The 23,732-nt window shown below is 45.6% G+C and overlaps 1 protein-coding gene and 1 pseudogene across 1 annotated transcript in view; both read left to right on the top strand.

Annotated features, from left to right (window-relative positions):
• Positions 1 to 16,486, top strand: part of LOC148143305 (uncharacterized) — a 46,429-nt gene extending 29,943 nt beyond the window's left edge. Inside the window, 1 exon segment of the mRNA XM_087975801.1 lies at positions 16,325 to 16,486. Coding sequence (XP_087831927.1) covers positions 16,325 to 16,486 — 162 coding nt within the window.
• A 2,817-nt stretch (positions 16,487 to 19,303) lies between these two features.
• LOC148143303 (uncharacterized) overlaps positions 19,304 to 23,732 on the top strand; it is a 29,638-nt pseudogene continuing 25,209 nt past the window's right edge.

Here is a 23,732-nt window from a genome sequence, read left to right as displayed (position 1 = left end):
TGAGCTGCCAGAGGAAGTGGTGGAGGCTGGTATAATTAAAGCATTTCAAAAGGCATCTGGTAATAGGGAGAATTGAGAGGGGTATGGGTTATGTGCTGACAAATGAGATTATGTTAATTTGGGATATCTGGTCAGCACGGACAATTTGGACTGAAGGAAAGCAGAAGTGTCATTGTGAAGACTGGACTTTCAGAGCAGCTTTCAAAGATGTTTTGTCCTGACTGGAAGCAGAAGCTACAATGAAATCTTTCATTTGTGAGACAGCAACCGAGTGAGTGAGGACATTCAGGATATTGGTGGAAAGTGGGAATTTGTTGCAATGTGGAGTTGAAGTGATTTAAGTAAAGTGTGCTGAGCAGGGAGCCTAGTGTAGGGTTATGTGAGTTTTTGTTTAAACTGCTCATTTCTTTCAGCCTCCAACATTGTATTTCCAATGCTGTCCATCAGTGGGAGTGGTGAATCAGCAACTGGTATCGTTAGAAGCCTTATGATTTTCAGTATTGCAGGTATAGCATTGTCTCATCAGCTTTGTAAAGATTGCTGGCAGCAGCGGGAGGCGTGGGCTGGATTCACCAGAAATGATTAAGCAGTTAGATAACACATGTACAAGAGGGCAGGGTGGGACTTGTCTTTCGATTTGCAGAAGGTGGGAGGTTCTGGTGCTGTGGTCCATGGCAAACACAACTGCGGTAAATCATAGAATCACTACAGCGTGGAAGCAGGCCATTCATTCCATCAAGTCCACACTGACCCATCCGACGAGCATACCACCCAGACCCACCCTATCTAGTTGTTTCTATGGTGAGTGAGACTAGGTCACAAGATTAGGGGGAGTAGGTTTAAGTCAGAGGAGAAGGAACTGCTTTTCCCGGAGAGTGGTGAATCATTGGAATTCTCTGCCCAAGGAAGCAGTAGAAGCAGCCATATTCAAGACATAGTTCAATGGGATTTTGTATGGTAGGTGAATTTAGGATAGTCAGGATAATGCAGGTAAGAGGAGCTGAGACGATGGATAGATGAGCCATGATCTTAATGAATGGTGGAGTAGCTTGATGGACCAAATGGCCTACTCCTGCTTCTATTACTGGGAATGTATGAACATGCATTTTTTATGGCCAATCCGTATCAAGGCAGGTGAGCAATGTAGTGATGTGGAAATGAACATCAGAGAATGATAGAAAGGGACACGGAAAGTAAATGTCCCAGTCCAAAGATGTGCAGGTCAGGTCAAATGACCATGCTAAATTGTCCATAGTGTGAGGTTCATTAATCAGAAAGAAATGGGTCTGGGAGGGTTACTCTTCAGGGTGCCGGTGTGGACTTGTTGGGCCGAAGGGCCTGTTTCCACACTGTAGGGAATCTAATCTAATCAATCAAAACTGGATTCTACAGAACACAAGAATTGAAACTGAAGACTGTATGGCTGAATGTGTGCTGCAATGTCACAAAACTGAATGAATTGACTGCACACATTGAAGAGAATAATTATGATCTGAGACTCCTTACAGGGACATGGCTTCAGGATGACAAGGATTGGATCTGAATATTGAGGGGGTACGTGGCATTCAAGTTGAATAGGAAGCGAGGTAAAGGTCGAGGGTTGGCACTGCTAATCAAAGCACTAATAACATGGTACTCTGGTGTCGGCTCGGATTTCAGGTTCTGATTTCTCTGTCCTCTTCTCCCTGTTCCCAGAGAAAGATATTGTCTGTTCTCAGCTCAGCTGGCTTTCTGCTGAAACTTTGAGCCCCTTTTACACCTTCCAGAGCAATAAAACATTCAGTCGATCAAGGCCCAATCCACAATATTCTCAGACTGAGAACCATCCAGACTGAGAGGGTCATTGGAGCAGGGAATAAAACAAGAAAAATGAAACAAAATGAGACATAAATGCACATTTGGTGCTTAAAGTGTGTTCATTAGATCGTAAACCAGAATTGGGGGTCTCCCAGGATTCTTATCGTCCCCTACTAGAGGAATTCTCTTTCCCTAACAATATTTACATCAACAGAAATAAAGCATCTGTCAACAAATAAACATAGAGATATACAACACGGAAATAGACTTTTTGATCCAACACATCCAAGCTGACAAGATGTCCTATTTAAATCTAGTGTCCCATTTGCCAGCATTTGGCCCATATCCCTCCAAACCTTTCCTATTCACACACCCATCCAGATGCCTTTTAAATGTTGTAATTGTACCAGCCTCCACCACTTCCTCTAGCCTATTTACTCTATCCGTGCCCCTCATGATTTTATAAATGTCCATAAGATCACCCCACAGCCTCTGACACTCCAGGGAAGCAGCCCCATCCTATTCAGGCTCTCCTTATACCACAAACCCTCCAACCCTGGCGACATCCTTATCAATCTTTTCTGCACACTTTCAAGTTTCACAACATCGTTCCTATCCTACAGTAGGGAGACCAGAATCGAATGCAAGAATCGAAAAGTGGGTGAACCAATGTCTTGTACAGCTACAACATGACCTCCCAAATCCTGTACTCAATGCATTCAACGAGTCAAATGGCCTCTTTCTGCACTGGAGCGATTTAATGATTTGATTTTGTATCAGAGTCAATTTCAGTCACTATCTCTGGTTTATGGTGTGTCAGGGTGGGATCGGTGGTACCAGAATTGCTTGCAATACTCCAAGCGTAGCCTAACCAATGTCTTCTACAGTCGCAACATGACCTCCCGACTCCTGCACTCAGTGCACTGACCAATAAAGGCAGGCATATCAAACACCTTCTTCACTATTCTGTCTATGTGCGACTCCCCTTTCAAGGAACTATGAACTTACCATCGAGTCATACAGCATGGTCATGGACCTTTGGTCCAACCAGTCCATGCCAACCATAATCCCAAACTAAATCAGTCTCTCCTGCCTGCTGTTGGCCTGTATCCCTCCAAATTTTTCCTGTTCATGTACTAAAACAAATGTCTTTTTATTGTACCCGCATCCACCGCTTCCTGAGGAGGTTCATTCCACACATCAACCACCCTCTGTGTAAAATTAGTATTTGAATGGCAAGCATGAGGTTGAAATGAAATGGTTCATTAAAATAAACAGCTTCTACCAAACCCCCTACAGCAGGTATGGTAGCAACTCCAACTCTGGAATCTCTCAAATCGATATTTCCATGGAGTGGAGGGGGGAGTAAAGTGTTGGATTCACAGAGGTGGGGTTTTTCTGAGAGTGTAAAGCTAAAATTATACCCGGTGCTTTGCTTGAACTCAAACTGCATTGACGTGGAGGAGAGCGAAAGGAGTTTGCAAAGTGTCCTCCCCTCCCAATGTGCCCTCTCTCCCCCATTGTGGACGTCTCAACGTGGAGGTAGCCCTGTCAATTTCAGAGTGAAACTCCCTCCCTCTGGGCAACATCTGGGAGCATAGCAACGTCTCCCCCTTTCTATTCCTCATCCTGGGAGGGGGAGAGAGAGAGGCGTGGGTGGGGGGTTGTGTTGGGTGGAGACTGTTCACATGTAGCAACTGGAGTGACTCCATGGAGGGAGCAGGCTCTCCAAAGGTGCTCAGATGCTCTCTGTCCTTCTCAAAGACATTTTCCTTGTGTATTCCCTCGGTTTGGCACGTATAGAGTTTGCACCCTGGAAAAGGTTTACTTCTTTCCTCATGTTCAAAATTATAAGGGTCGTTTCTCATGGAACTGAGCAGTATTTAAGGGATTGGCACATTGATTTCAAATGTAGACATCTGTTGCTTCATATGGTGTATATCTGATATTGTTGGCTGTTATAAAAACTTTGTGGCTATGATTTTTCACCTTCTCATGCAGAAATAGAGTTACGTTCTATATCTCTTGTCTCTTTTGTATTTACTAGGACAGCAGGAAGTCATTCAGTAACTTCACTGGCTTTCTTTTCCCAAGCAGTCTTGACATTTCATTATCATATTCGTGATTCAGCTCCATTTCCAGCACCTTTGTCGACAGCTTGTTCCAGGTTATTGCGATCTAAATTAAGTTTTCCTCCAAACACACTGAAGGCTATCTTGTTGCATGAGGGTTTTCTGCGTCCTGCATAATATATGGTCAGCACTCATCTGGCAATATACAGGAATTGCCACCTGTTCATTTAACAGTATGTTCATTTAACAGTACTGACAGTGATCACTCAATTTGTGATTTTTTTTTGGAGGAAGACATGCAGAAAGAAATCTGAAAACAAACGATACGTCATCTTCTGACAGAGCCACTTGAATCATTGGGGCTTGAATATCAGCAGCCATTCAATTCAAGAAGAAATGTTTTCTTTTGTCTGTGTGAGAGATTTTGAACACTCGTATGGCAGGAATAATACTGAGACATCCGAGTGAGGGAGATTCAGTACGCTGTCTGTGAAAAATGCGTCAAACAATTTACTCAGCTTGGGGGATCAAAATCTCAACCCTCACAGTGGGGAGAGACTATGTATCCATTCTGTTTTGAATTTCAAACCCAGCGCGACACAAAGAATGCTCCCCTCATGGGGAAACCATGGAAATGTGGGGACTGTGGGAAAGGGTTCCCTTCCCCATTGGTGCTAGACACCCATAGATGCGTTCTCACTGGGGAGACGCTGTTCTCCTGCTCAGTATGTGGGAAGGGATTCAGTTGGCTGTGCAGCCTGCAGACACACCAGCGAGTTCACACCAGGGAGAGGCCGTTCATCTGCCACCATTGTGGGAGATGATTCATTCAGTTGTCCCACCTGCAGACACACCAGCAGGTTCACAGTAGGGAGAGGCCGTTCTCCTGCTCTCTGTGTGGGCAGCGATTCATCGATGCATCCCACGTCCTGAAACACCAGCGGGTTCACCTGGGGAAGAGGCCGTTCACCTGCTCTGAGTGCAGGAAAGGATTTGTCGATTCTTACACCCTGCTGACCCATCAGCAGGTCCACAGCAAAGAGGCGCCGTTCACCTGCCCTAAGTGCGAGAAGAGCTTCAGTCATGTGGGCAACTTGTGGAGGCACCTGCCGATCCACACCAGGGAGAGGCCGTTCACATGCTCTGTGTGCGGGAAGGCGTTCACTCAGACATCTACATTGTAATCTACCAAAGGGTCCATATCATGGAGAGGGCGTTCATCTGCTCTCAGTGTGGAAAGGGCTTCACCCGCTCCTCCCAACTGCGGAGCCACCAGCGAGTTCTGGAATTTTTTGAGGATGTAACTCTGAAGATGGACAAGGGAGATCCAGTGGATGTAGTGTACCTGGACTTTCAGAAAGCCTTTGATAAAGTCCCACATAGGAGGTTAGTGAGCAAAATTAGGGCGCATAGTATTGGGGGCAAACTACTGACTTGGATTGAAAATTGGTTGGCTGACAGGAAACAAAGACTAGTGATAAATGTCTCCCTTACAGAATGGCAGGCGGTGACCAGTGGGCTACTGCAGGGATCAGTGCTGGGTCCGCAGCTTTTTACAATATATATTAATGATATGGAAGATGGTATTAATAGTCACATTAGCAAATTTGCTGATGATACAAAGCTGGGTGGCAGGGTGAAATATGAGGAGGATGCTAGGAGATTACAAGGTGACCTTGACAGGTGAGGTGAGTGGACAGATGCATGGCAGATGCAGTTTAATGTATGGTTATCCACTTTGGTGGCAAGAACAGGAAGGCAGATTACTACCTAAATGGAGTCAAGTTAGGTAAAGGGGCAGTACAAAGAAATCTGGGTGTTCTTGTACACCAGTCAATGAAGGCAAGCATGCAGGTACAGCAGGTAGTGAAGAAAGCTAATAGCATGCTGGCCTTCATTACAAGAGGGATTGAGTATAGAAGCAAAAAGTTTCTTCTGCAGCTGTACAGGGCCCTGGTGAGACGGCACCGGGAATATTGTGTGCAGTTCTGGTCTCCAAATTTGAGGAAAGACATTCTGCCTATTGAGGGAGTGCAGCGTAGGTTCACGAGGTCAATTCCTGGAATGGCAGGACTATCTTATGTTGAAATATTGGAGCAACTGGGCTTGTATATCCTTGAGTTTAAAAGACTGAGAGGGGATCTGATTGAGACGTATAAGATTATTAAAGGATTGGACACTCTGGAGGCAGGAAAAATGTTTCCGCTGATGGGTGAGTCCCGAACCAGAGGACGCAGCTTAAAAATAAGGGGTAAGCCATTTAGGACAGAGATGAGGAGAAACGTCTTCACCCAGAGAGTGGTGGCTGTGTGGCCTACTCCTGCACCTATTGTCTATTGAGTTCATGTGCCATTGCAGGGGGATTGAAGGAGCGACGGCTGAGTGACATTGTCGACTGGACTATCAACCCAGTTCCGGGGATTCCCGGGGTTTGAATCCCGCCGAGGCAGATGGTGAGATTGGAATTCGGTCAGAAATTTGGAGTTCTGAATCTAATAATGAATCCATTTTTGGGGGGAGAAACTGCCATCTAATTCACTTATGTCCCTTTTAGGAAAGGAAACTGCCATTGTGGGAAAGGATTCACTCAGTCATCTCAACTGCATCCTTTACCCGGTCTGACCTACACCTGACTCCAGACCCACAGCAGCATGGTTGACTCTTGACTGCCCCCACCCCATGGCAAATGAGTGGGAGTAACTTAAATGAATACAGTGTGCGGGTTTAAATTGCTGAGTGAGGCAATACTTCCTTTAGCTTAAGGCTGTACCAAGGATCCAATTATAAAGGGACAACTCGGCGCTGACCAACAGTAAAGGAAGTGGAGTTGGGAGGAGTGTGTGAGCTTTGAGATGTTTAAAAAAAAAGCTTCTTTTCATATACTTTTTTTTTGCTGGGGAGATCTGAAGCTGTAACAAAGTTGGGTGGCAATAAAGGTTACTTGAACTTAACCCTGGTCTCAGACTGTCAATGAAAGCTATGAGATCCAATAGGTTTTTGTTTTAAAGCTGCTCACTCTTTTCAACCTCTTGCACTACGTTTCCAATGTCATGTATCAGAAGGAGCAGTGAATGAGTAGCTAATATCGTTAGAAATTGTAAATTTTTCATCTCTGCAGGTATTGCATCATTTCATCGACATTGTAACGTTTCCTGGCAGCACCGGGAAGTGTGGGATGTATTCATGAGAAACAAAGTTAAAAATCATACAACACCAGGTTATAGTCCAACATGTTTATTTGGAAGCACTAACTTTCGGAACACTGCTCCTTCATCAGGTGTTTGTGGCGCAGGATCATAGGAGAATTTATCGCAAAAGATCGCAGTTTCATGCAACAGAAATGATATAGAACAAACTTAGATTGTTGTGAAGTCTTTCATCTTTTAGAATAGGTTGCAGGTTTTGGTTCATTAATATGTAAATCCCAGAACTTGTTTGAAGACACATTCTCGAGACAACTTAAGGTCTCTATCCCAATCTTGAGTGAGACTGGTTCTATTTTCAAAGTAGGAATTTATAAAATCTCACATGGATTGACTGCCTGTAGATTGTATTTTGCTCAAAAAGCGCACAATGTATCTGCAAATATAATTCTGCAAATTCAAAATCACACAAAAGCCTTATATGTAAGTGTGCATGCATGAGAGGATGTGTGTGTGTGCTTGATAAAGTGTGTGAGTGATAGAGTATCAGCCTGAGAGAGGGTGTATATGTGTGTGTGTGTCTGAGAGAGTGATCTGTGTGAATGTGAGCGTGTGTGAGAGTGTATGCTTTGTGTGGGTGTGAGAGAGCGTGACAGTGAAGTGGGGTTACCTGTCATGTGACATGAACCCAAGGTCCTGGTTGAGGCCATCCTCATGTGTTCTGAACTTGGCTTCCAGCCTCTGCTGGGCCACTAAAACTGAATAAGCAGTTACTTTGCACACATTGGAGAGGGCAGGGTGGGATTTGTCTTTCGATTTGCAGAAGGTGGGAGGTTCTGGGTGCTGTAAACTAGGGAAAACATGCTGGAGGACCTTCGGCTCAAAGAGATGCAGCTGGAAGCCAGGCTGCAGACACGATGGGGGAATCATCAAACCCCCACACTGTGGAAACAGGCCCTTTGGCCCAACAATCCACACTGACCCCCGTTAGAGCATCCCACCTAATAACCTCCACAGCTAATCCCTGAATTTAGAATGCCCAATCCACTCTAAGCTGCACATCTTGGGGCCTTGGGAGGAAACCAGAGCACCCAGAGATGGGAGGGGAGGGGAGGGGAGGGGAAGGGGGAGGGGGAGGGGGAGGGGGAGGGTAGAAAAGTGCAAACTCCACACAATCACCCTGAGGGTGGGATCGAACTCAAGTCCCTGGCACTGTGAGGGAGCGGTGCTAACCACTGAGCTACTGCCGCGCCGCCCACAGTCTTGGATTGAAGGAATCGATTGACTTCATTCCAGGATTGAAGGAATCGATTGGCTTCATGCCAGTCCTGGTGACACTCCAGCCCGTTTGGGGAATTGAATTTGCTTCCACAGAGTTTCCACGGTACAGGGTCATTGCGTCTCAGCAGCTTCAACGATCCAAAGAAGGGCTCGTCTACAGCGAGAACACTAGTCCACATTTCGCTACAGAGTTAAAGTTCTCTGCACAGTCAGAACCCTGGAACACTCCCACGCAGGCTGCGTGTAATCGCGGGGCTTCTCAAGTCACGTTGATGTTTGAAATAACTTCCCCTCCTGGATTTAAACGCTGCTGATATTCAGGCCCTGAGTAAATTTTTTGTGCACGCCTGAACAGCAAATCCTCCTCTGCTAATACCTTGAGAAAACAGATCATTGCTGTCAGTGCAGGGCAGGAGATAGGATAAGAGAATTCTAGTTTGTACCGAGCAGCCTTCCCTATCTCCTACCCGAAATCTCTGTCTCCCATTTCCTCCACCTTTCAATGGATTCCAACTCGAATTCATCCTTCCATCCTCCTGTTTTTGCCCAGCTCCCCTCACCGGAAAGTGCTGACTCTCGGTTCAGTTTCTTAGTCACTTCTTGCCATTCCCAGTATATTGCCCACATCTTTATTTAGTTTTTAAAACAGAAAGGCAGTGGTTTGCTGATGCCAGGATCTGAGGGGAATTGCGCTCACGCTCCAGATTCTCTCTCGCATCATTCACAAAAATCTGCACTGCACATGTGCAAAGAAGGGGATGCTGGGAGTGGGTGGGACGCATTCACCAACTCCCCATTCAATCAAGACCCAATCAAGCCCACAGCGCCCCCTGTCATCTCTCTCGCTATCTCGCTTCCCCCCTCTCACACACATGCCATCCTCTCCGTCCATTCTATCTCCATACCCTCTTCCCCCTGTCTAGTCCAGTCTCTCGTCCACCCTCTGCCTTCCTCCATCCAGTCCCTCTCCCCACACTCATTCTCTCTCTCCTCCCACTCTCTGCTCCCCTCCATTCTCTCTCTTTCCCCACCCTCTGCTCTCCATCCATTCCCTCTCTCTTCCCTCACCCTCTCCTAACATTCATTGTTGCTCTCTTTCTCCCCCACCCTCTGCCCCCTTGCATTCTTTCCCCACGCACTGACCCACATCCATTCTCTCTCCCCACACTCTGCACACCCATTCTCTCTCTCTCTGTCAAACGCTCTGCCCCCACCCTGTGCACCCCCAGTGTTTCTCTAACTCCAATGTTCTGTCCCCGGGTCGATTTCTCTCTCTCTCTCTACGCCCAGCCTCTGTTTCCCGTCCAATTTCTCTACCTGCACCCCCATTCTCATCCTTTCTTGTGCGTCGAGCCCTCTTTGATCACTGTATCAGCCCTTCTAAGGATAGAGAGAGCGTGGATGGTGATGACTCTACCTGCGAGATGGGAGGGTGTGGTGTGAGAAATGGCTGATCTTTAACATTGAGAATCGCTAAAATGATACTTTCAAAACCATAAGTAAAGTTTGAAAGCAAATTCAATTTTTTTTAAAAGCTGCATTTTTCTGAAACTTGCATTGAAATCTGTGCAATTAGGCCACAGTTGAGGACAAGCTGTAAGGATGGAATGGTCAATTCCTCGTCTTGCGAAGTTGGTTCAGATTAATTAGAAATAGAGTCATAGAGTTGCAGAGCAGGGAAACAAACTTTTCGGTGCATGCCAACCACATATTCTAAATTAATCTGGTAATCCATTTGCCACCATTTGGCCCATATCTCTCTCAACCCTTCCTATTCATATACCCATCCAGATGCCTTTTAAATGTTGTAATTGTTCCAGCCTCGACCATTGTCTCTGGCAGCTCATTCCATACATATACCACGCTCTGCATGAAAACGTTACGAGTTCGGTCCCACTTAAACCCCCTCTCACCCTAAACCCCTCTAGTTTTGGCTTTCCTCTACCCTGGGGAAAAGACATTCAAAAATTGAGCAGCCACACAAAATGCAAAAGGAATAAACTGTTGAGCCTCAGGGAAACAAACAAGTCTGACTCCAGCTTTTTTTTCTCTCCGATTGGCAGTTGGATCAGCATCTCCACTGGGCATACTGCGCATGCTTCTCGATGTCAGGAAGCATTGCACATGTACGCTGGTGTCAGCAAAATACTACGCATGCTCTTTGCTGTCAGCGGAAACGGCACGCAACATTCTTGATCGACCAATGGGAAGCCCTGAAGGACGGGAAGGAGTGTGGTCCTCCTGCCATCGAGAGCCTCCCCTCTAATGTCGGAATGCGGAAGTTAGACCATGCGCTTGTGAAGGTGTTGCTGCTCCTCTCTCTATGCATGAAGATTGAACTTCATCCCAGACTGCAACTTCTTTCCTCTGTCCAACATCTGTGAGTACAACACACTCTTCTCACCCCCTTTTCCATTTTAATTTTTCACTCTGGTGTTCAGTTCTTGACTTGCAGCAAAGTTGGTTCAGGTATGTGTCTTAATTGGCAAACACATGGTAAATGTAGTAACGCAGTGTGAAATTATAGCCTTTCCTATGAAATAAAAACAGAAAGGAGGTACATTGTTTAAATGGTGATATATTGGGATGTGGAGAAAGTGAGGACTGCAGATAACGGAAATCAGAGTCGAAAAATGTGGCGCTGGAAAAGCACAGCTGGTCAGACAGCATCCGAGGTGCAGAACAGTTAACGTTTTGGGCAAAAGCCCTTCACCAGGAATGATGTGTGGATGTACAAACGTGCCTCAGCTACCTTCTGCTCAGGCTTTCTACTCCAGTCAATGCCAGTTGTCACATAGGTGCAGCAAGCAATCAGCAAGGCAAGTGGTATATTAGCAAGAGGAATTCAGTTCAAAGTGGGGATGCCTTCCTGTAGTTAGGGAGATATTGAATATATTCAAAGCTGAGTTCATCTGACTTTTGAATGTCAAAAATAGTTATGGGGGAAGGCAAGAAATTTTAAAAAATATATACTTTTATTAGAAACTTTTTCAAATCTCTCACAACACCTCCATATACAAAAAAGAACAATACCAAAATACAGAAACATAGCAGTACAACAATGTCATATTATGATACTATTAATAATGAGCTACCTATTATTCTACTGGAACAAACTTAGCTTAAACTAAACTACAATCAAATTGAATAAAAATAAAATTAAACATAATTTAAGTTAATTTGAATTCTATCACATTACTTTATTCTATTTCACTCACCACACCTCCATTAAGGCTCCCATCCATGGGAGCACCAGTTATTGCACCCGTATTCTTTTCACCCAGCCTTGCCCTCCCAGGGCCCCATGAGCGCCCAGACTGATTCCCACAGTTATACCACGGCTCTAATTAATACTGCTGATCAGTCTACATCAATATAATTTAGAAAGGGCTGCCACGTCTTGTAAAACTACTGTTTTGTGGTGCACCATATTTGTGAGGTCATCTTGGGGGGGATGCTCCATCACCAGCATGTGCCACCCCATAAGCCCTGGGGGTTTTCCAACGTCCAATTAATTAAAATGTTCTTCCTTGCACAGTGCTTAAGAATGTTACAGTCTGTTCCTGTGTTCTCCGAGAGAAGGCAAATTTGGCAACCCCAGAAGAAGAAATACCGGATTCACTTTAACTTTAATCCCCAGGATGCCCTTCAGCTCCCTTACTATAGCACTCCAGTATCTCTGGATCTTACAACATGACCAATAGCAGTGTGTGAGTGCCTATACTAATTTTACATTTGGGACACCCTGGTGATGTGCCTATCTTGAACTTAGCTAGCCTCTCTGGCACCACATAAGTCCTATGTAAAATCTTCAATTGCATGCCCTGTGCTTTGTTACATATTGAAATTTTCCTTACATTTTCCCATATATCTTGCCATACTTCTAATGAAATATCCTATCCTAGCTCCCGATTCCACATCCTAGAGTGTCCCTCCACATCCCCTAAGGTACGTCCCTTCTGTAAATGATACAACGTACTAACTGAAAGAGCACCTGAACACCAGAGTACTCTTTATTCCACATTTGACCTGTAATGCTGAGCCAGGAGCGTGGTATTCCTCTGTATATAATCCGTTGGCTGAAAGTACCGGAAAAGGTCCCTATTAGACAATGCATATTTCTGACTTAGCTGGCTAAATGACATCAAGACCTAACCCTGGAATAAATCTCCCAGACAGAAGATTCCTTTATTCTCCCATGACTTAAAGCCAGAGTCCATTGCCCCAGGTTTAAATCCTTGGGCTGCCACCAGTGGGGTAATCAGTGAGGTCTTCAGCCAATTGCCCTTGTCTTGCCTCATTATCCTCCAGGCTTTCACTGGATTTAAAATGATTGTACTCTTACACTGCTCAGTCTCGGATTTCATCTTGATCAATGAATAATAGATTAACTAGGGGACATCTCGACTGCAATGCTTCAACGTCAAGCAAAATCGACCCGAGTCCCCTCGTGCCCAGTCACACACATATGCTAAGAAAGCGCTTATTTGATATCTCTTCAAGTCCAAAAGGTCCACTCCTCCTCACCCTGTGAGAACTGCAATTTGGTAAACTTAATTAGGGGGCGGCTGCGACACCAAATAAAAGAACCTAGCCAACCATTGAGCCTCAGTAATACTCATCTGGGTAGCAACAACAGGAGCATTCTCATGGGGTACAACAGGCGAGGAAGTACATTCATTTTAATCAGAGCTATTCGGCCTAACCATGATAATGGTAATCCGTCCCACCGCTGCAAATCCTGCTTTATCCTCTCGAGTAATTGTACATAGTTAACTTTATACAGCTGGTGGAAGGCAGGGGTAATAAAAATTCCCAAATACAAAAACCCTTTTGACGACCATCTAAACAGGAACTGCATTCCATCCTTCAGATCAGGCACCTCCACTAATTCTTCCCCTCCCCCATCCGCATAGCTTCTGATTTTGTAAATTTGATCTTGCAGCCCGAAAATCTGCCAAATAAATTAATTGTTTGAATCAATCGAGGAACGGACTCCTCCAGATTGGCCAAGAACAAAAGGACATCATCAGCATATAGGGTAATCTTATGTTCCCCCATTCCCACTCCTGGCGCCACTATTTCAGGGTCCCTCCTGATAGCCTCAGCTAATGGCTCAATTGCCAAGGTAAATAGCAGCGGCGAAAGAGGACAGCCTTGGCGACTACCTCTCCCAGGTTTTAATTTATCTGACTTATTGCCGTTTGTGATGACTGCTGCCTTCGGATCATTATACAACACCACCACCCATCAAGCAAAGGTTGTCCCTAGACCAAAGCGCTTGAGGACCCCAAACAGGTATAGCCATTCTATCTGGTCAAATGCCTTTTCTGCATCTAGGGAGGCCGCTGAACCCAGGATCAACCTTTGCTGGCATACCTGCACCATGTTCAGTACCCTCCTGATATTGTTGGAGGAGCTACGGCCCTTAACAAAACCCATCTGATCTTCTTTCACAATACAGAACAACACCTTTTCCAACCTCAGGGCCAGCGTCTTGGTTAGAATTTTAAATTCTACATTCAACAGTGAAATGGGTCTGTATGAAGCACATTCTTCGGGCTCTTTCTCCTTCTTTAAAATGAGGGAGATATTAGCCTCACTAAGAGAGGGCGGAAGATAATCCTGTGCATATGAATAGCTATACATCCCCAGAGGTGGCTCCACCAACACATTTATTAATTCCTTATAGAATTCACTTGGGAATCCATCTGACCCCAGTGTTTGCCTCACCAACACATTTATGAATTCCTTATAGAATTTACTTGGGAATCCATCTGACCCCAGTGCTTTGCCACCTTGGAGATGCTTTATTGCTTCCTGCACCTCCTGTATTGTCATAGGCCCATTCAACAGGAAACCTGTTCCGCGTTTATACTAGGGAGGTGCAGGATCTCAAAGAAGGGCTGCATTCTCGCTGCACTGTGTTCATCTCCCTCTGACTGATAGAACTCTGCAAAGTATTCACTAAATCTAACATTAATCTTCGTTAACTCAAGGGTAACTGTGCCAACCTTCTATCTAACAGACATAATAGATTGGGAAGCATTTTTCTTTCTAGCCAGATATCTACGTGGCTCATCTCCAAATTCAAACAATCTTTGTTGAGCAAAGCAGACGTTTTTTTCCCAGTGTGTGCAATGAGTTGGGAGCAGCCCGGAGAGCTGCAGCTTGACCAGTGAAGGCCTATTATAATATACTTCCTCAGCTATCTGCAGACGGGTCTCCAGCATCTGTTGTTACTCCTTCCTCTGCATCCTTCTGTCCTTCTAGTCGTTGAATAAAAAATAATCAGGCCTCATAAATATGCCTTAGTGGCCTCCTCCAGTATTTCCGGATTACTGGCCGTACCCGAGTTGATATCCCAGATGGCTCTGAACTCTTGTGATGTACTCAACAAATTTGCTATCCCTTAACAGGAATGGGTCCATGCACCAGTGCTGTGCATCCATTCCACCACTCTTGATTTTACCATATAAATACACTGGCATATGGTCCGAGACAGCTATATTGCCAATTTCACAAGCCAATGTTCTGTCCAAGCAATCCAATGGCATTAAAAAGTGTCAGTTCCCATGTGGTACTTGTGTGGGTTGGGAGAGAAAGTAAAGTCTCTTCCATTAGGGTGGAGATGCCTCCACACATCCACTAATCCCAACTCCTCGCACATGTCCACCAACTGCTTACATTGCGCAGGTGTATCTGCCTGGCCCCTTGGCATCCTGTCTACCTCGGGATCTATTAGGCGATTAAAATCCTTTCCAATGACCATGTGGCGTACCCCAAGACTCATTAATTTAGCAACTGCATCAATTAGAAATTTAAGAGGGTGCACCGGGGGGACAATACACATTCAGGACGCCATACTCTTCTCCATGTATTAGAGCTTTAAGAATGACGGACAGTCCATGTTTGTCCTTAATTTGCTCTATTACCTGCAAACGGAGGTTCCTTCTTACCAGTATAGCCACTCCTCTACTCTTGGAGCTAAAGGAGGAGAAGAATACCCTATCATAACCTCCTTGCTGCAGTTTCAGATGTTCCTTATCAGTTAAATGTGTCCCCTGCAGCAGGGCGATGCCCACCTTTTCCTTCCTGAGGCTTGACAGCACCGTCTTTCTTTTTAACGGGGGAATGGCTCCCTTTTACATTCCAGGTGTACCACCTGAACGAATCAGTAGCCATGGTCATCCAGGGCAGCCCGTGGTTTCCCAAGAGGAGGAAGCTTATCCGAGGTGCAGTGAGCAACAAAGACATTAACTCTATAAAGTCTAAAAACTGCTCCTATTAAAAACTACAATAAATAAAAATCTAACCACCACATATAACTTAGACAAACGCTCAAATAACCCCCAATTATATATAGATTTCTTCCCCCCCGCCCCTCCCCACCCCAACCCCCACCATTGCCACCATCCTGGCTCCTTTCCACTGAGGCTCTGCCCCAAACGCCAAGCAATTCACAGATCAAAAAAAACACGTTATTTACATTCTGAGAGTAAACAATGGTTGCCCATCTCCCCACACCCCTTCTCCATACATCTTAAGCACAGGTATATCCACCTCAATCCAAAAACAAAAGGACAGCAGTAAAAAAAATGCCCCAGACAATAAGTAACTGACCGATATACCAAATAATTCCAGTTTTACGTCAAGCAGTACGTATAAAGCCGATAACCACAAAAAAGGGGCAAAAAGTAGCATTGTGTGTAATGCTGTCCCTCCCGCCTTCACCCCGACTCGATTTCTTTAATTCAGAGAATTCGCAAAGTCCTTCGCCTTTTCTGCTGAATCAAAATTATATACCGTCCCTCCATGAGTGAAACACAATACGGTCAGGGACCTCAAGGAATATTGTATGTTCATATCCCTTAATTTTCTCTTAACTTCATCAAATGCCCTTTTCTTAATCCAGGCTCCTGAGAAGTCCTGAAAATATATTATTCTTGAGCCTTTGTGCATTAAAGCCTGTGGATCTCTTCCCAGTCTTCTTGCTGTTTCAATTACTAACTGTTTTTCTTTATAATGCAGGAGGTGCACTCGGACCACGCGGGGTTGCGGGTCCGACCCGGACCTGCGCATTTCGATCCAGTGGGCCCACTCCAAACTCAACAGGCCCGACTCCAACTCCAGCCCCAGGAATCCAATCAGGTCTTCGCCTTCCTCACATTCCGGAAGACCCACGAGCTGTAAGATTTTTCTTCTACTTTAGTTTTCCAGGTCGTCCACCTGCTCCTGAAGGACCCGAACCTGGTCTTCCAGCGTTTGGATCCTTCCTCCTGAGACCTCCGCCACGGTCTCCGATGCCACGGTCCTCTCCTCCGCTGCCTATTCTCTTCGGGCCAACACTTGAATTTCCTGCTCCATGCTTTTCCAGTGTGGCAGATAGTGGTTCCACCGCTGCTTCAATCTTTTCTCAGAGTTTGGCAAAAACCGAGAGTAACTGCTGCTGCCCCACTAAATCCAAAGGGACTGCCCTGGGAGTTTGAGCAATGGCTCCAGGCGCCCCCGATGCAGTAGGGGAGTGCCCTGCCTGCTGCACCCGTCGGCCCCTTTCCTTCATTTGCTTTCATTCTGGTCCTAAAGCTGTCAAACCACAATTATAGCAGCTCCAGACGTTCAGTAAGTTTATATTAGCATTTTGTTTCTCCTACAGATGGTTAATGAGATGGGGGGAGGGGTAAAAGTCCACCTTGCCGGGGGTATGGCACAGAGCCCAGCACAGCAGACCACTTAAACCACCGCCATCTTGGATTTCCAAGAAAATGGTTTTAAGACCATTACAGAACAGCTACAGGGTCATACAGCACACAAACAGACCCTTCGGTCCAACTAGTCTATGCTCACTATGTTCTCAAACCCAACTAGTCCCATCTGCCAGTGATTGGTCCATATCCCTGTGAACCTTTCCTTTTCATATACATTTCCAAATGTCTTTTAAACATTGTCACTGTACCTTCATCCACTACTTCCTCTGGACACACATTCCACACACAAACCACTCTCTGTGAGAAAAAAGTGGAGCTCTTCATTTTTTTTAAATCTTTCTCCTTTCCCCTTCAAAATTTGCTCCCTAATCTTGAAAGCCCCACCTTAGGGAAAGGACACCTGCCTTTCACCTCATCTGTACCCCTCATGATATTATAATCCTCGATAAGGTCACCTCTCAATCTCCTCTGCTCCAGTGAAAGAAATCCCTGTCTCTCCACCTGGCTGTAGGTATATTCATATTCAGTTATGATGTGTTCAATGTTGATGCAAGCTCAAAAGACCAAATGGCCAACTTCTGCTCCCAATTCTCTCACTCTGTGTCCAGGACAGCATTGGGAGATTGGGAAAGGGGAGGGGATAGATATCTCGTTTGCTTTTATTTTTAAAATGCACATGATTCCCACAAATAAAAGCAACAGGTACAAGTACAGCACATGCAGTATTCCTCATTGCAGCTTCAAGGTTTTATGTCCTCTCCAGCACATTCGGCTTCCTCCCGCCCCCCCCCCCCCCCCATCTCTGCCCTGAGCCATTGATGCTTCCATTGTTTATAAAATCAAGAGAGGCATGGATAGGGTAAATAGACAAGGTCATTTCTCTGGGAGTGTAGAACTATAGAGTAATAGGTTTAGTGTGAGGTGGCCCAGGGAGACGGAGTGGGGGGGGCGGGGGGCAAGGGATTTAAAAGGGCAATTCATGCAGAAGATGGCGCGTGTAAGGAAAGAGCTGTCAAAGGAAGTAGTAGATGCTGGTATAATTATGACATATTTAAAAGGCATCTGGATAGGTTTATGAATAGGAAGGGTTTAGAGGGATATGGGCCAAATGCTGGCAAATGAGACCAGATTCGGTGAGGATATCTGGTCATCATAGACCAGTGGACCAAAGGACCTGTTTCTGTGCTGTGTATCGAGATGACTCTGGTTTGCCACGCCAGTCTGTTCAATTTCTCTCTGGTGTCATAGCCTTGATGTCTCACTCCATAACTCCCACACCCCCGTGGGGGCACGTTAACCATTTTGTGTCTGATTGCTTGTCAAGAATAGTGGTTAGTACTGCTGCCTCAAAGTGCCAGAGACCCGGTTTCAATTCCCGCCTCAGGTGACTGACTGTGTGGAGTTTGCATGTTCTCCCCTTGTCTGCGTGGGTTTCCTCTGGGTGCTCCGGTTTCCCCCCCACAGTCACAAAGAGGTGCAGGTCAGGTGAATTGGCCATGCTAAATTGCCCGTAGTGTTAGGTAAGGGGTAAATGTAGGGGTGTGGTTGGGTTGCGCCTCGGCGGGGCGGTGTGAGCTTGTTGGGCTGAAGGGCCTGTTTCCACACTGTAAGTAATCTAATCTAAAAGCTGCATTGTAAATTCATCCTGAATTTACATACTATATTTTTACTTCCAAAAATCAGATCTGCTCAACAGTATCCCAATGTCGTGGAAGATATCAATTTTCAGGTGCAGGTATCCAAAATTCAGAGATGTCAGTTGTGACTGTTTTGCATTTCAGTCCCTGTCAGATCCTGAATCAGCACTTTCACGAGAATTAGAATGGAGTGAGAACAGAGGGAGAGAGAGAGAGAGAGTGGGATGGTGCTTTCAGTTTTGTGGAATAACAAAAGAAAAGAATGTTCTGCAGAAAGTAAAATTGCTTGACTGACAGTGATGACTTTTTTAATCTCTTTTCAGAGTATTTGATCTGAAGATGAAGTTTCAAAATCAACACATGAAAGGCTTATGCCTGAACCATTGACTCTCCTGCTGCTCGGATGCTGCCTGACACGCAGTTTTCGACTCTGATTCTCCAGCATTTGTGAGTCACTCAATCCATCAGGACTGCAACAATTTTCAACTGTGATCCAATTGCTTCCTATTTCAGTACGTTTTCAGCATCAGTGGGACTGGAAGAGAGACCTTACTGTTGCAGCAACGCACTGAGTGTGGAGCCTGAAACAGTTATCTGGCCTGAAAAGTGGAATTCAAGGCAGGGAGGGGACATACACGCGTTTGTGTGCAACTGTAGCTTCAGCCATGGAGAAACCATGGAAGTGTGGCGACTGTGGGAAAGGCTTCCGTGTCCTGTCTGCCCTGGAGACACATCGGCGCAGTCACACCAGGGAGAAGCCATTCTCCTGTCCTGAGTGCGGGAAGGCCTTCAGTGATTCCTCTGTCCTGCTGAGGCACCGGCGGGTTCACACAGGGGAGAGGCCCTTCAGCTGCCCCGATTGTGGGAAGGTGTTCACTCGCTCCTCCCACCTCGTGATTCACCGGCGGGTCCACACCGGTGAGAAGCCCTTCCACTGCCCCAAATGTGGGAAAGCCTTCAACGAATCCTCTGACCTGCTGGCCCACCGGCGGGTCCACACCGGCGAGAGGCCATTCACCTGCTCTGTCTGCGGGAAGTGCTTTACAAGCTCTTCTGACCTGCTGAAGCACCAGCGAGTCCACACTGGGGGAAGACCCTTCAGCTGCTCTGTGTGCGGGAAGGGCTTTACCCAGGACTCCCACCTGCTGACACTCCGGTGGTCCACACTGGGGAGAGGCCGTTCACCTGCCTCGAGTGCGAGAAGGGCTTTGCTGTCTCCTCCACTCTACTGACGCACCAGTGGGTCCACACTGGGGAGAGGCCGTTTGCCTGCCCCGAGTGTGGGCAGAGGTTCACAATGTCCTGCAGCTTGAACAAGCACCAGCGGAGGCACCAATGCTCCCAACAATCAGATTCTGCCGGTAACGCTGCTGAGGGTCACCCCCAGGACTGAACCTCCAGCCCTTTCTGACAGTGAGGGTAGTGGGAGAGTTGGTAGGTTTTTTGTGTTTTCTACTGGGGGAGTGGAGGGGGAAGGGGGGCTGGTGGCTCAGTGGTGAGCACTGTTGCCTCATAGCGCCAGGGACCAAGATTTTATTCCATCCTCAGGGTGACTGTCTGTGTGGAGTTTGCATGTAATTCCCCCCTGTGTCTGCGTGGGTTTCCTCTGCGTGTTGCAGTGTCTTCCCAAAGTCCAAACGTGCGCATGTTTGGGCGATTTGACCAAGCTAAATAGTCCCATAGTGTTCAGGAATGTGTAGGTGTGGTGCATTAGTTAGGGGTAAGTGCACAGTGATAGGGTAGGAAAATGTGTCTGGGTGAATTACTCTTCAAAGGATCGCTCTGACCTTGTTGGTAAGAAGGGCCTGTTTCCACAGTTTAGTGATTCTATGATTCTGTGAACATTGCTTCCAGTGGACGCTGCTGCTCATTGAGCCTCGGACCCGCACAAACCTAAGACCACAAGACCATTGGAGCAGAAGTTAGGATATTTTGACCCATTGAATCTGCTCCGCCATTTTTTAGGGACAAAATAAAAAATTGCAGATGCTGGAATCTAAAATAGACAAACAGGAGGCTGGGCACAACAAGGCAGACAGCACCAGGAGGTGGAGAAGGCAGCATTTCAAGTATTATCCCTCAGGACTGAAGAAGGGTTCTACCCGAAACGTTGACATCTCCATCAGAAATGATTTATCAAGATGTTGTTAGAATTAAAGGGCAGAGGTTGAGAGTGAGAGGGGAAAGATTTAAAAGGGACCGAAAGGGAAAACTTTTCCTGCAGTGTGGTGCGTGTATGAAACAAGCTGCCAGAGGAAGTGGAGGAGGCTGATAGAATTACAGAATTTAAAAGACATTTGTTTGGGGACATGAATAGAAAGGGTTAGAGGGATTTGGGCCAAGTGCTGGCAAATGGGACTAGATTAATTTAGAACATCTGGTCAGCGTGGACGAGTTGGACTGAAGGATCTGTTTCCGCTTTGTACCTCTCTATGACTACCGGTCCTGATGTAAGTTTAGAATTGAGTAACTTTGAATAATTCAATCTTGTTGAATTCACCTCCTGAAAGGTTTCAAATGAACCCCTCCAAGCGATATGATTTAACTATACCGAGTTGGATAAAGTATCCCATCAAGTTCAACATGAATGCGCAGTTGAAGAAGTCAGAAGTCACACAACACCAGGTTACAGTCCAACAGGTTTATTTGAAATCCCAAGCTTTGGGAGCATTGCTCCTTCATCAGTGCTGCTCCTTCATCACTTCACCTGATGAAGGAACAGTGCTTCGAAAGCTCATGAGTTCAAACCAATCTATTGGGATTGTCACCTGGTGTTGTGTGACTTCTGACCTGTCCACCCCCAGCACCTCCACATCAGAGTTGACGAATGAGATCAGATTTTATTCAGCATGATTTAGTGAGATATTCATCTGGATGCCTTTATGCCTGAAACATCGATTCTCCTGCGCCTCGGGTGCTGCCTGACCTGCTGTGCTTTTCCAGCACCACACTCTCAACTCTGATCTCCAGCATTTGCAGTCCTCACTTTTTCCTTGTTCATGTGGAAACTCAACACTGTCAGAGTTATAAAGAAATGCCAGTCATAGAGTACTATAGCACAGAGACAGGCCCTTCAGCCCAAACCGGTCCATGCTGACCAAAATGTTTGCCAACACTAACCTCATTTCACTGCACTTGGCCTATATCCTTCTAAAGCTTTCCTGTTGTTAATGTACCTGCTTCAACCACTTCCACTGGCAGCTGTTTCCCCAGGCGAACTACACTCTGTAAATATTTTGCCCCACATCTTTTCTTCCATCTTTCTCCTCTCACCATAAAACGCGTCCTTGCTCTTGAAATCCTCCCCCTAGGGAAGAGACAGCTACCATTAAGCTAACACTATCCCTCATGGTTTGAAAATATTGCCTCTCAACTTCCTCTGCTCCAGTGGAAAAACATCCCAGCCTATCCAGCCTAAATTCTAATTTGATAATAACGGCAGTGATGATTTTGGCTGTGTGTGTGTCAAGGATCTCTCATTTCTAAGCCAATACTGTGCCTCTTAAGTTCACCTGATCTTAAAACGAATGGCACCCCATTCATTTAAAATGTCTATGTTTTCTGTGCAAAGTCGGTCCTGGTCAGGAAATAGGCAGTGGTGTCTTATATTCCTGTAGACTTCTTGTGACCGGGTTCATATGCTCTGTTTTGAGATGTATGAGTAAATCTTCAGAACAAAAGATTAATGCAGCCTTTGTTCATGTCTCATTATTAAAAACACTTTCTCCATTTACAGATGTGATTGAGAAGCTTCTCCCAATGAATCTTTGACTGATAACAGCATTTGTCAGGCTTTTGAAAGTCACTGCAGCTCTGTCACAGCACAGGGGAGGGCTCTTTCAGACACAACGCGTCATGCAGAAAATTCTCCCACATTAGTCGAGCAAAGTTGACGCCTTTTTAAGACATTGTGAAACTTGAAAGGGTTCAGAAAAGGTTTGGAAGGATGTTGCCAGGGCTGCAAGGTTTGAGCTACAGGGAGAGGCTGAATACGCTGGTACTATTTTCCCTGAAGCTTTAGAGTCAGCCAGAAACATCTGTTGAATCAGGAAACATCTCTTCCTGCAGCAGCTTCAGACAGACTGCTTGCCAAAACCAAAACCAGGGGAAAAGAATGGGACAACTGCCCTTTCATTGTAGAAGTGTTTTAGAAAAATAAAATGTCAAACCCTTTTCCCGGATTGTTGCCTTAGCCAGTATCTGTTAACCATTAGCGAAAACCTTAATCCTAGATGAATGGGAAGCCTTTTCCAACCCCTCCTGAAGATAAACCAACAACGTAATCTTCTTAAAGGAGCAACATGATCACAACAAAAAGCACTTGAACTGAAACATTTGTAACAAAAGGCTGTACCGTTAGCAGGACAAGAAAACAGGTTTTCAATTTCACCAATCAATTTAAATCAACCCCATTGGCTACCAAAAACTTATTAAATTTAAATCCTAAAGTTTTGACAACAGGACCAATCCTATCATAAAGAATTGGCGCTCTCAGTCATCTGTGTATTAGATAAAGCATCATTTAGAAAAACAGAGAAGGACATTCCAGACACAGGAATCGGAGGAGGCATCCCCGACAGAAAATGGCGCAGAATATTCCGGAAGACACATAACCTGGTTGTAATCTGAGAGATTAAATTCTATTTTGTGTTATCTGAGTGGGACATGTATTGATTGGAACAGCTGCGGCTGCATAATTCTGGAGTTGAATTTTGGTGGCGTTTCCTCAATTTCCAATCTGTGGTGTGACTTTTGTTTTTAAGACTCTAACATCACCTCACATTGCTGGAGACCTCAGGTCTGCAGCTTACCTTCTTATCCTTGAGGGTTAGCTGTCTGTTTGAAACAGCCTGCCCTGCAATTAATCCCTCTATGTCAGGGCTTTCCTTCTACAGGCAGAATTAATTGTCCTTTTGTCACACCATTATTAAACAACATTATCTTGCCTCTCCCAAGAAACAACTTATTGTATTGCCTCCTTCTTCCCATGGATGTTAACTAGCAGAAATTAAGCCATTTATCGTATTGAATCTGCTCTGCCATTCAGTCATGGCTGATATTTTTCTTAACCCCTTTCTCCCTGTAACCTTTGAG

Source organism: Chiloscyllium plagiosum, unplaced genomic scaffold, assembly GCF_037043375.1.
Source record: "Chiloscyllium plagiosum isolate Xiang-an unplaced genomic scaffold, Cpla_swu_hap1 HiC_scaffold_27, whole genome shotgun sequence".
Classification (NCBI taxonomy): domain Eukaryota; kingdom Metazoa; phylum Chordata; class Chondrichthyes; order Orectolobiformes; family Hemiscylliidae; genus Chiloscyllium; species Chiloscyllium plagiosum.
The sequence above is the reverse complement of the archived record's forward strand: the minus strand, read 5'-3'. Positions and strand labels throughout refer to the sequence as shown.